Source organism: Strix uralensis, chromosome 4, assembly GCF_047716275.1.
Source record: "Strix uralensis isolate ZFMK-TIS-50842 chromosome 4, bStrUra1, whole genome shotgun sequence".
Taxonomy (NCBI): Eukaryota; Metazoa; Chordata; class Aves; order Strigiformes; family Strigidae; genus Strix; species Strix uralensis.
The window spans coordinates 43,161,523-43,174,890 of record NC_133975.1 but is presented as its reverse complement, the minus strand read 5'-3'; the positions used below and the strand labels follow the sequence as shown (position 1 = coordinate 43,174,890).

Here is a 13,368-nt window from a genome sequence, read left to right as displayed (position 1 = left end):
CTTCAGAAGGAAAATAATGATTTTTGAGAACAAAAACACAGAAAGAATTGTTCAGTAATTAAGAATAATCACTCACCTTAGAGATGTTTATTTCTTTAATAACATACTGTTGGCCATTTTCTTTAGCTTTAACAAGAATTGCTTTCCCAAAGGATCCTTCTCCAATCTTCCGCACTTTAATATATTTATCCATAGTTATCTTCTTAAGGCATCCTTACTCAAGTACTAGGCAAAAAAAACCCACAAAACAGATTAGATAGCCATCCTTAATCATTCAGCCTGGCAGGTCATGTTACTTTTTTTTTTTTTTTTTTTTACTCAAAATGTCAATCCACTTGTCTCTTCAGTTGCATCACATGCTTTGTAGCTTTTCTGTAAATCATCTACTCTTAGTCTCAACTCTATTTTGGTACAGTTGGTTCACTTGGTGTAGAAAAAGGTCTACATTGCTAAAACTGGTTTAATCTTTCATCTTGACAAACAGTACAAAAAAAGGATGTGTTTTATCTTCAAATAAAGCAAAAAGTCAGTGCCATAACTTCTGATTCAGCTAGCACACAAACATCACATAGAGCTACAACACCTGGTTAACAATCTTTCGTTCAACTTTATCTGGAAGAACCATGATAGTAGGGGGGAAAAAAATCCCTACATGTTGTTTCTCAAGAAGCACTAAATCCACTATTTTGGAAGTTAGCCACTATAATGAAGCCAAAAAATGGACTGAATTCCACATATCCCCATGAACATTATTCAATATAGAAAGGTGGGACCTTAACTGTGACTGAAAAAACTCAGATATTTTTCTGTGTTGCATATAAAATAAATTCATTACAAAATGGTGCAAATTGGTATTTTTAATGTACTATCTGACCACTTAAACTACCTTTTGAGATTGAACAGATTATTCAGCTAAGTGTTGATGGTGTTTAAGGTTCTCTATTAAAAAAACACTTTGGTAAAAAAATAAGCCACTAGTGATCTGCATGTGGAAGGTATGGCAATATAGAAAAGTGTCAGAACAGCAAAGAGGATTGGCAAAACAAGGACTAAAGTGATAAATGTCAAAACAAATCCATGGTGGCCTAAAAGGTCATATTTTCTACAGTAGAAAGAACTTCCATACCCTGAGGATGTTTCTGTAAGCTGAAAAAGACAGAAAGTTCCTAAGCTTTTCTGCATCCAAACCTCACTTGAGAGCACCACCAGCATTTGTGCTTTGCTGTACCCAGCTTCCTTCCGACAGCAGACTCTTGTAGCTTAGATCCATACTTCACATGCATCTCAGGTGAGGCTCTTCTCCCCAATTTAGGCTCATTTTTTTGTCACAGAATTACCAAGCACCAGACACAGATGCTGCTAAAGAGTCTCAGGAAGATGAAGGACCCATATCATGGAAGCAGACTAAAATGAGTAAGCTTGATTAGTATAGCGAGACAAAACACAGGAGAACTCAAGTAATCTTTTCTGCAAAACAGGTGATGGTAAGACAACCAGGACTAAGGATAACTACCAGGAAACAAAAAAAGTGAAAGTGACAGGCCTGCAATGTCCTGGTGTTTTATTTTTTTTTTGTCTTGAAGTACAAAAAGGCAGTTTAGTGTGTATGAAGTTGCACTTCTGAAAGTGACAATGTTAACATCAATATTCATTTTTGGGCAGTGGTAAAACATAGCAAGTGGGACACAACTTTAACTTCACATGGCTTTACTAAGTTCTTTTCCTACCCCTGCTTTGTTTATGAAACAACCTGTGCCGTACTACAACTAAACCAGCTGCATTAGGCTTAGCTTAGGGCTCCTATTGCACGCCCTTCCGTGCAAATATAAACGATCACTAAGCAGCCTGTGGGCAAGAAAGTACAGTTCAATCAGACCGGGGATATAATTTTGTACAAGTTAGATGGCTTATTTTTATCCGTGGGATAGGAAATACAAGCTTTGAGAAAGGACGTCAACGCTGACAGGGCGTTGGCTTTTCAACCCCTGGGCAAGAAGTCATTTTATCCACCACGGACACGCGCGAAGGCGGCTTGCGAGCCAGGGCACAAGTCACACCTCGACCGAGCGCTAGGCACGGAGAAAGCGAAGCGACTAAACTCGAACCGCACAGCCAAGTCACGACCAGGGGGACGGCAAGCGGCACCGCGCAGTGCCCGCCGGCCCCAACCCAGCGACAGGAGACGCCACCGGGCCAGGCCAGGCACCGGGCCGGGCCGCGCTCCTCAGCCGGGCCCCACCAGGCCGCCGCCCCCGCGCAGCTGAGGCAAGACCAGCGCCAGGCCGAGAGGTGCGGCCGGGACCCCCCCGCCCCGGAGCGATTGAGACAGGCAACCCGCCACCGAGCTGGCCGCGCCAGCGGGTGCTCCCGGCGCCAGCCCCGCAGAGGGGCGGCCCCGCCCGCCACCGCCCCCCCAGCCCAGCCCAGCCCAGCATTCCTCCCAGCATACCTCCCCGCCGCGCCCGCCGCTGCTACAGCTGCTCAACCCAACCTCACGCCCGCCGCGAGCCCGCCCCCCTCAGCCCTTATTGGCTGGCCCGCCCCGCAGCTCAGCTCCCATTGGGCGACCCGTGCCGAGGCGGGTCAGCAGGCCCGGCAGACCGCCCTTCCCGCGTTAGCGGTGCTTCACCGTGGTAACGCGCGGCCAGGAGTCACGTGACGGAGGGGGAGGCGGGGCTCTGGCTGCGCCTGCCCGCAGCCGGAGCGGCGCAGGCAACGGGTATTTGTGGTTTTGGGGGAAAAAAAAACCCAGCTAGAAATATTTTACGAACCAACCACGACCCACAAGACCGCGCGGCCTGGCACCGGCGGTACGTGCCTTCCCCCAGGGCTGTGCTCAAATCTTACTCGGGAGGGTGAGCGGCACCTGCGGCTCCTCCGCTCGAACGCGCGTTAATGGCATGTGCGAGCGGGGGCTCGTGACTCACAGTGCTCCTCGGTCCGGTTGTCTTGGTCCGTCATCGTAGACGCACACTACAAAACACTGCTCAGTCTTGGTAGTCTTTTTATATAAGCGAACCTACGGATATTTTTGTCTTTTTCCCTTGGGGGAAAAAAAAGCACCTAACCTGCCACAGTATTTTGTTGTAACCTCCATTCTGTCAGCATATGTTCAGTAAACTCGTCACTGGCCTCAGTGTCTCGGCGAGCACTGAACCGCCCGGTGCCGGCCTCGGGGTGCAGCACGTAGCGATGGGGCTCTGCCTCACCTGCCGGTAACGTTTGGAAGCTCTCAGGACCCTGCAGTCAGAGCGCGCAGTGCCCGTGGAGTTCAGAGGCGCCTCGGGATACCCTGCGGTGTACCAGGCCTCCTCCTTGACCCGGGAAGCCGCTTTCTCCCCGTTCCCAAGCACGGGGATCTCCTGCTCCCCCCGTTCCCGCCCGCTCTGTGCAGTGGCGAGCTGTAACCCGGGCCCGTCACCCGTGTTACGCCGCGCCTCCGGCGCCAAAGGGAACTCGACACCCGGGCGCCGTCGGGGCCGTCGGCACCGCCACTCCGCCTTCGGCCCCCCCCAGCCCCGACAGCTTCCCTCACCGAGCACGCGCCTCACGACCGCTCCCCTCAGGCGGCCGCGAGAACCGGAAGTGGCCGCGGTGACGCTGACTCCGGCGGCCCGGCAGGAAGCGGCGGCGCTGGCGCGCGTGCGCGGCACGGCGCCCCGCCCCCAGGCCGAGGGGGCGGGCTGGCCGGCGGAGCGACCGTTGGGCCGGGGGCCGAGCCGGTGTCCGCGGCGTCTCTGCGACCCCGCCCCGCCGCCGCAGGAGGATGAGCCAGCGCCTCCCCGGGGAGCAGCAGGCGGCGCCACCCGGACAGGTAGGGGCGGGGCAGGGCGGGGCGGGATGCGCGGCGCGGCGCGGCGCCGCTGGCTGCCCCCCGCCCCCGCTCGGCGGAGGGCCACGGCACGGGGCAGGCACGGCGGCGTGACAGGAGGCGCCGTGGGCGGTCCGCTCGGTCCTGCCCGCTGGCGTCGGAGCGAGTGGGGCTGCGGTGGCGGCTCCGGCCCGACGGCGGCGGGAGGCGAGGCGAAGGCAGCCCCCCGCCGCACGGCCCGCTCGCGGCGACCTCCTCTGCGAGACCTCTTCGTCCTGCGGCCGGGAGGCGGGAAGGGGCAGAAACGGCGGCTCCTCACGGAGCCCCTCAACTTACCCGTTGTCCTGGCCCGAAGCGGGAAAGGCCGGGGTGAGGGCGAGTACCCCGCGTGTTTACACAGCGGGTAATCTCTTGTCACCTGATTTCGGTGTCCTTCTGTGGCAGCTCTCGTTCGCCTACGGAAGGCCGAGGACTCTGCAACGTGGAAGAGTCAGAGTCTTCTCCCCACGTAGACGGTGTCAGAAGTATTATTGTGCTTGAGTTGCTCATTTCACGTTGGCTCAAGGTTAGCAAGTTGGTTAGCAAGGCTGCTGTTACACAAGAGAGGGAGATAATGGGTTCATATTGGAGCCTCTTAATTAAATGAGGAGGGTGCAGGTCAACGAGGTTGAAACTGAAGATTGACTGCGTTCTTTCACATTATCTTCCCTACTTATCTAAAATCCTCCCCTTCCCTATCTGAAAACGTGGACCTGAGTGTAAAACAGGTATGGATCAATTCTCACCTGAAATGAGCAGCGGCAATTGAAAAATTGTGTGCTGGTAGTGAAACGTTCAGTGTTATATAGTAGATTTGCTGTGTCACACTTTAAAGTACTGAACAACGTAAAACAAGGCCTTAAAAGCAAATAAGAAATGTTTCTGGTGCTAAATTGTGTGGGAATAGACACTTAAAAATACTTTTGGAAAGATGTCCCAAAATGGTAATCATTTAGAACTTGCACCTTGAAGTTTATGGTGCAGAGTTTGTGAAAGACATTAAGTTCATGATGGTTTAAGTGTCACGTGTATCGGTACTTTTTGCTTTCAAATGTCTTTCTGGATGGACCTGTGAAGGGTTTACGTTCTGTATCCCTTGGCAACCTAGAGGCTTCTTTGCAAAAACAGCCATTTGAATGAAGGACGGGTTGGCATGGCAAGTTATCAATACCGTTTCTCTATTTAAGGAAACTTCAATATGCTGTAATGTAAAATTTTTAAAAAAGTCGTTTGTGCATTACAGGAAACATACCTTGGTGAAGTAAAATAAGACCCTAGAGAACTTCCCAAGTGTCGCTATGATTTTTTTCTAAGATAAAAGTTTTACTCTGGCCAACTGCTTGAAATTTGATGTCTAGTCTCTCTGGTTGGCAACCAGATGTAAACTTGCACTTAGTACTCTTGACTTGTCAAAATAGGAAGCAGTTCTGCTGTGGGAAAACTGCTGCTAGCTTGAAACTCACAGTTTGAAATAAAATGCCTTTGCATTTGTCTGCAACACCTGTGAAACTAAAAGGTATATAGTGCCCAGAAAAATGGAGCTTGTTTCTTATTTGCTTCTGTTTAGTATTGGTTTGTCAGTCCTAAAAATTCTTTGCCTGACAAGTAGATGTCATGCACAATGGGTATTGCAATATTTCTAGAGATACATTTCCCTTGTTTTATGATTCCCAAGGCTGTCTTTGCCCATATCTTTACAGGATCCTATCTGTGAGTGGTTTACATGCCACTGTTCTTCCTGTGGTGCATACTTGCAAGTTAAGGTAATCCTGGGGTATAGCTTTTCTCTCTCGCTTAATACTGAACAAGCCAATCCAAGTCCTCAACTGGGAAAGGCACTTGAATCTGTTCATCTTTGCTATTTGTGACTGCATTCCTCTGAGCCACTTTATTTTATTACTTTACCTGCATTTTTCTCTCGGAACTGTGTTTGTATTTCCACTTGTGGTCTTTTCCACACCTAATGTTTGTCACAAATGGATGTTTCAGTAAGCTGCAAGTGAGAACCCACTGTGCACTGGTTATTTTATGAACAGCTGGATCTACCTGTGTAATATATATTCTCCTGTTCACTGAATATGCAGTTTGGCTTCCTCCTGCCCTGCTGTTGCTCTGGCGTCTTGGGGGCTCTGTGTGTGTGTGTGTCTTCCCCTGGTATTTGAACATCAGAGTTGCAGTCTTTGAATGTAATCACTAAAGCTGGGACAACTTCACAACCATTGCCAAAAGGCATTTTAGGAACTTTCAGAATTTTTTTTCCCTCCCCTTATTTAAGTGACTTAATATGCGTGTGGATAGGTGTTACCGGGAAGATCAAGTTTTCAGGGTAAATAATAATTTGTCAGTTGGGATATTTTTAACTTGGTCATAATAAAAAGTGGAATAGAAGCTCTACAGTTGAAGAGATTTGTGCCAGAAATGACAGTGCCAGTTCGAGTTGTTTGAAGTTAGTTTCCTAATTCTCAGACTCTAGGTTTCATGTCCTAAACTTCTTGATTTGGCACTTCCTTGGTCGCAGCAGTAACCCAGTAACCTCTGAAGGCGGTCAGCACTGGCACTGATCACGCGCATGAAACTGCTTATACTCCCTCCCTGCTCGTTTTCCCCAGACTAAGATTTCAACTTTGTACCAATGTGCTCCAAGAGCAAGTTCCCAATTCGGCGCTCCCTGTGTCAGTCTTGCCCTTCTGTGATAACCTGAAAGTGCAGGTCCTGTGTTGGCTGACTTCCTAAAGCTGTTCAGGTGTCAGGCCGCCCTTTTACCCGTGCTCATGAATGAGGTACGCAGCTCCAGGCTCTGCTACATAGTACTTGGTACTTGTTTATATGCCAGGCTTTGGAAACTGAAGATCCTCAGAGTATTAGAAAGTTGATAATTATAAATTTTAGTAGCTGTTTAACTTGTTTTTGGATTTTGGAAGCCTTTATAAAATCATCTGAGAGAATAATGTTTAGACAAAACAGTGTTAATTTAAATTGATTCTGATAAGAGGGTTGTAAACAGACTGTAAAAATAATCTTTGCTGGGAGGTGTGCTCTGCTTTAAAAAGATAGAAACCGAAAAATCAACCTAAAACATTGAGGTAGTGGTTACACTTAATGAGCTGATAATACCTGTTATTATCAGAGAGAAGAGAGTTGACAAAGCTGTTAAAATAGCTGTAAATCTGTTTACATCTGGAGTATCCTTATTTGGTTGTATTGAGTAGTGAGTAATCTTGGATATGTACGCCTGCAAATGAATGGAAAGAAGATGATTTATAACTTCATGGTAGGTACCAGTGTGGTTTTTAAATGACTTGCAGAGAATCGAGTCAGTTATTTACCCTTGAACTTTCTAGAGATTCAGCTTTTTGATTGTTAGGCGTTTTGTTTAGGCTTTCTAGTTACAAGAATAGACTCTGTTTACTCTGGGAGGGAAAAGTGAATTAAGTTCAGTCCTATTTGATAAAAATAACCTTTGCTGTTACTTTTCTTCTTATTTTTGGTATATTTTGATAAATTTATCTAAGAAGTTCATGAACGAAGAAGGATTCAGATGTGCATTTTGCATGTTTATACTGCAATACAGTATAATGAAGAAATATTTCCGAATTGATATAATAAAAATGTAATTCCACTATAGTAGTATGTTTAAATTACAGATAGAGCTCCTGAGGTGACTTAATATTTTGACGTCCTGCCAGTTAAAATTCAAGTACTTGTTTTCCTTAAAGATAAGTTTGTGTTTGAGTTCCTTCTACTCTTATCTCCAAATTAGTGTTCTCTGCCAGATTTGTTGGTTTTAATGTGTTATCTGCAGTTCTTGATCTACTGCAGCTTTTCCCCTGAGGTTTCTGTTGTTAATTTCATCTGTTGTGCATGGGGGGGGGACGGGACGGGACGGGACGGGACGAGACAGTTCTCCATATGCTTCCAAACATACTAATTTTCTGTTTCTGAAAAGTGAATCTACAAAGGGGGTATCAGTAGGAAAGAAAACTGAAGATTTTTTTTTATTGCTGTTTGACTTTCACTGCTTGACTTGCAGAAAACTTTTATTCTCATATGGAACACTGTAAGAATGAGTAAACACTTAAAATTATTATCAGTCTTTACAGACTTACCAGTTTTCTTCTGTTTTGTGCTGAGTCATGAATATTCTTTTAAATTACCCAACAAGGCTTATAAGACTGCAGAATGCTCAAGGAGAGCTAACAACCTGTGCTCTTGAGTATTCATGTTATTACCACAAATACAAAAATCTCAATGTTTGTTCCTCTCTAACAAATTTTAAAAAATCCCTTTTGATTCTTTGGATAGGGGATGGATTATTTTTAATAAATTTGGTCTATGAACCTGGTGAACTGACCTCATCGCTGTGGTTACGTAACACATTTAAGATAACTGACCTTCTTGTGTACTCTGTTAGCTAGAAGCCTTTTAGTAAAGTATTGCTGAATCTTTTTTGTGTAATTTTCAAAATTAAAAATCTTCCATGGAGCCAGTTTCTTTTTTTCCTCATAAAATATCCACTTTGATTCTCGCTTTCAACTTAATACCACTATTTAACGGTAATAATTTCCCTCCAGACTCTTGCCAGGAGTGAGGGGAACTTACTGTGCATTCAGAACTGCTAACACACTTGATTTAGTGAATACTTTTGGTGGTGTTTGTGCATCTAGGGCTTCACTGCCTTTTTTTTTTTAGTGTCTTGGTTGGCCTATATGTTTTTATTAAAAAGCATTAAAAGGCATTAACAATCTTATTTATTAACATCAGAGGTTCACGGGTTATCTCTTGACAGATTGATTTATTTATTCCATCCTTTGAAGACCACCAGAATGGCAATCAGTAATAGATATGCTGTATTTACAAAAATGAGGTGACTTCTGTCTAGCTAGAGCCAAGAAGGTCACCCGTGAGCCAGATCCTGGTGTTGACTGCAGATCCCTTTAGTCCTTCATCTTGCAACCCTAATGTTGCTGCTTGAGAGGATTCAGAGCAAGAAAAAGAACAAGCCTGTTGTCAGGGCTCCAAGCCTTGAAGCTTGAATAGCTCAACATAGTGCATCTGCCAGTTTATCTTTCTGTTAGACATAGTGAGAAGAGCCCCCAGCCTTTTTGATTTCTTGATAGGTGTAATTTCTAACCAGAGTACAGCGAATGGGTTCCTCATTAGCTGGTATTTTCTTTGCTTTGAAAATCAGTAGTAGGGAGAATAAGTAAACAGGAACCACCAGGGGTCCCCACATGATTTCATAAGCAGTGGTTGTATGCCTGTGCTGTATTTTGGGGAATGCTGTAGGATTTTTTCCTTGATCTCATGGGCTTTTGTGTGTTTATGAAGAAATTGGAATTCAGTACAAAGACCTTAAAAATCTGCGGTAGCTGTTGTTATCAAGAAGATGCTTAAACTGGGGATAATACTGCTTTTCAGATTCCAATTTGACAACCCTGAATTACAATTTTGCCTGTCAAAACCGAATAATTTTCATGTGCTTCTTTTTCTGCCGGAGTCAGTGCTGCTTTCATATGCTCTTTGTCTTGGCTCACAGAGCCTCTCTTCTGTGATGGTCTCTTATTTCCTTTATATTGAAAGTTTATTTTTCATTCCTTGAGTACTTTCACATCATTCAGATACAAATGCATTGAACTTGAATAAAATTATCTGAAAGACACCTAACTCAGGTGTGAACCTGTGCATATAGCTAAGGACTGTCCAATGCACTTCTCTGGAAAGATAAAGAAAAGTAGTATAAATAACAAGATTTCTGGTCATCTTGTGGTGTGTAAAAGCTCTTACTCTACTGTTTGTGTATCCCTCAGCTGACTGCAACACAAGTCCACATACAAAAGGAGCAAAATCCTTTAAAAAATGTAAAGATAAGATTATATGCTGTTGCTCTGTCTTTTCATCAAATAGAAAATCAGCATCCTGGCCAAAGGTTCAACAGACAAAAGTTACGTTGTCTGCAATGGAACCTACAGTCATAGTTCCTGTCCTTCAAAAGAGGAGTATGGGTTTTACCTTTCATTTCTCGTAACAAATTTCAGTGTTATTTTCATCAGAACGTGACCACGGACGGGACGTCAGAGATTTTTTTTTGCTAAGGAGACTCTCCATCTTTTTTTTCCTGGACAGAATATGTGCAGCTGTAGGTACTAACCCATTAGTTTAGAAACTAATACTGTATCTTACACGTGTTTTACGCTTGCACCGAAGTGGCAGCCATGGACACAGTTGTTTACCATGACTTGGCTAAGGATCAGTATTTGCCTGTGAAGTTTGAGCTTTTGAGTTATATTTGCTTTTATATTTAGTTCAGGTTCATGCTAACGGATTATGTTCTTAATATTTTTTTTTTTTTAAAAAAGCAGCTAACTAAAAACCCCTTAAAGATCTTACCACTCCTGTAGCTGTGTATTACTGGGCCTGTGTGGGAGACTACTCCTCGACTCTTGATAGCAGAGTTGTTTCCAATGTTTCTAATAAATGAGGTTAGGTTAGTAAATTTAAATTTGAGTTTTCAACTCATGCAGCCAGTTTTGGTCAAAAGCAATTAAACAGTATTCACATTAGTAACTTGGTGGGTGTGACAGAAGCAATCCCTTTCATCAGGTAGGCTAATGTGTTTGTGCTGGGTGATACAAGTCTTCAGCTGTTACAGCTATGGCTAGCCATAGCCTTAGTGGTTAAGACATTTTAGAGAGTGGAGATGAAGTAGTTCTGAGTACTTTATACAAACTAAAGTCAATGCCCTTAATGTTTGAAATCATATGATTAGAAGCATGAGTTCAGTATTCATGCTGTAACTAGTTTGGTGGGTTTTTTTTAAAGCTGAGAAGGTAAGTGCTATCAAAAATAAGTATTGTTGATTCTGCTTTTGTGAAGATCAGCTGTAGTGGTGCTATTCTGTATTGGTATGTATCATAAAAGTGAAAAAACTTTTCAGGCTGTTATTATATTAAGCTTTTATAACTAAGAGTGATAAGATTCAGTAGAATCTAGAAAGTAGATCTGAGTCTTGTTATAGTTTTAAAGCTGAGATTACCTTCATGCTTTACAAGTGTTATCTTTTCATGTAGTTTTGTCTGTGTGTTTCTGTGCTTGTCCTTGTTTATTTCTTGTTTAAAGAACACTTGAGTGTGTGTCTCTATCCTCATTGAACATTAATTTTACTTTGGAAGTAGCTCTGAATGGAACTAAACTAAGTTTTATATATGTATATTTTTGGAAATTGATTAATCTTCTATTCCAAGAGTACCTACTACATAAACTCAAACAGATTTATTTATTTTTTTAAAAAACCAAACCCTCAAGTAGTATCAGCAAACTGGCAATGTACCTTTCTGACTTTGTTTTTCTAAATATGACTAAAAAATTGGCCAAGATCCATTCTCATTCAATGGTTTCAATAGGAGCAATACTGTTCTGGAAATCAGTTAAGTGTCAGATGGGGGTTTTTTTGAATGCTACAGAGAATGATCTTCTGTGTATTTATTTTTGTGAGGTTACCATATTTTTAACTGTTTGGGTTCTTGAGTATCTTTAAGAATTTCTGTGGTCTAAGCTGACTTGAGATCAAGTTCAGGAAAGCTGCTATTTCATTCATCTTCCCTTCTGTATTTTAAGTGTAGGATTTTTTGAGCCTTTTTATGAAGAAATAGTCTGCTAGTGATCTAAAAATTACATTGAGAAATTCCTCCCAATTCATTCACCCCTTTTCCAAACCTGAAGTTTGGAAGATGAGTGATGTTCTCATTTTGTTTAACTATCTTCACGTGACAGGCAAAAGAAATAAATGGAGGCTAGATATGCTGAGGCTGCAATGAAAATGGGAATGTAATTTTGACACTGGTGAGGCTAAGGATGAGAGTATGGGCACAACATGGCCTTTGTTTTAAAACTGTTGTAAAAGGTTTATAATTTCTGAGTTTAAAATCTCTGAAGGGCAGGCTTCTTTAAAAAGTAAAAAAGCTGACAGTGTACTGTTTTAAATTAATGTAATACGGGAGGTTTGGAATTAAGCGTTCAAAGCTGTTCTTCATTGCAGTTGTTCTGACATATATATATATATGGGATATATGTTAAAATTTTAAATAAAGTGTGGGTGTGGGGAATGTTTTTACCTGTTCTTAAAGTGTTTGGTAGTTGGATACTTCTTTTTAATAAGATCATCTGTATAGAATTCCTGTCTACTTTATAACAAATAATCACTTTTGAGGGTTCTTACCAGTTAAAACTTTTAAAATTCTATCATTTTTTTTCAAAAATTTTCAGCAAATGACTCCCCTTTTGTTATCACTGCATTTCCTCTACTGTAGAACATGTCTAATGATTGTATTCTGAATTTTAATTGCATCTGCTTTTGTTTTATGTCTGTGTAGCATTTCTCACTAGGTAGTGTCCTTGTGTAGGATTTGCAGGAAGGTATGTGTGAGTCAGAGGACACATGACTGCTTTTTAGCTCTTAGTTCTTAGCACTGAAGAGAAAAATTGAACGTTACACTGATTTTGAGGTTTATCAAGATTCTTGGTTTGGGAAAGAGCTCTTCTGTCAACAACAGCAATTTTCAACATTATGCCTTTCCCTGCCCCTCTTTTCCCCCTTTCAACTATTTAACACAGATTTGTAATTTGGAGTACTTTTAAATTTTTATTCCACCACCCTCCCCAGGAAATAACAAATTTAAGATGCTGTTGTTTCCTGCCACCCCTTGTTTTATGGGACAACAGAGCACATACCTGAGATTTACAGATTACTCAGATCGCCTGGCAACAAATGTCCTCTAAATCAGACTTCTTATTGTCCTACTCTGACTTCTCCAGAGACACTTCAATGCACTGGAAATGGTTCCTTCAGCTGACTTGCTTCTATGTTTGACCTTTTATTTGTAGAGCTTGAAAGATAAGCAGGATGTCTGGCGTTTGGGAGCAGAAAAGTGCCTGAGGTATTAGACTGTGCAGAAAATTGCAATAGCCTTATATACTTTTTCCAGTATTAATGTAGCTGTTCCTGTGCTGTTCTCATTTACCAATGTAATTCCTGCCTACACTGCATCAGGGGTCGGTGTTGGGACCAGTGCAGTTTAACATCTTTGTTGGCAACATGGACAAGAGGGATTGAGCACACCCTCAGCAAGTCTGCCGACGACACCAAGCTGTGTGGTGCAGTTGACATGCTGGAGGGAAGAGATGTGCCATCCAGAGGGACCTGGACAGGCTTGAGAGGTGGGTCCATGCAAACATCATGGAGTTCGGCAAGGCCAAGTGCAAGGTCCTACACATGGGTCGGGGCAATCCCAAGCACAAATACAGGCTGGGCAATGAGTGGATTGAGAGCAGCCCTGTGGAGAAGGACTTGGGGGTAGTAGTGGATGAAAAACTGACTGTGAGCCAGCAATGTGCGCTCACAGCCCAGAAAACCAACTGTATCCTGGGCTGCATCAAGAGAAGTGTGGCCAGCAGGTCAAGGGAGGTGATTCTCCCCCTCTACTCCAGTCTCATGAGACCCCACCTGCAGTACTGTGTCCAGC

The 13,368-nt window shown here is 43.5% G+C and overlaps 2 protein-coding genes across 21 annotated transcripts in view; one reads left to right on the top strand and one right to left on the bottom strand.

Moving 5' to 3' along the window:
• The window catches only part of NEK1 (NIMA related kinase 1), a 47,205-nt gene extending 43,639 nt beyond the window's left edge, over positions 1-3,566 (bottom strand). For 4 of the 19 annotated variants that reach the window (XM_074866482.1, XM_074866486.1, XM_074866488.1 and 1 more), the window contains exon 1: positions 77-2,268. In XM_074866482.1, coding sequence (XP_074722583.1) covers positions 77-193 — 117 coding nt within the window. In that variant the 5' untranslated portion in view covers positions 194-2,268. Of the gene's footprint in view, positions 1-76; positions 2,290-2,449; positions 2,470-3,068 lie in introns of those variants that run through there. The other 15 variants (XM_074866487.1, XM_074866489.1, XM_074866490.1 and 12 more) reach the window with 10 other exon arrangements.
• An 86-nt stretch (positions 3,567-3,652) lies between these two features.
• CLCN3 (chloride voltage-gated channel 3) overlaps positions 3,653-13,368 on the top strand; it is an 82,406-nt gene continuing 72,690 nt past the window's right edge. For both annotated transcript variants that reach the window (XM_074866474.1, XM_074866472.1), the window contains exon 1: positions 3,653-3,814. The gene's annotated coding sequence lies outside the window, so the exon portion shown is untranslated. The remainder of the gene's footprint in view (positions 3,815-13,368) is intronic.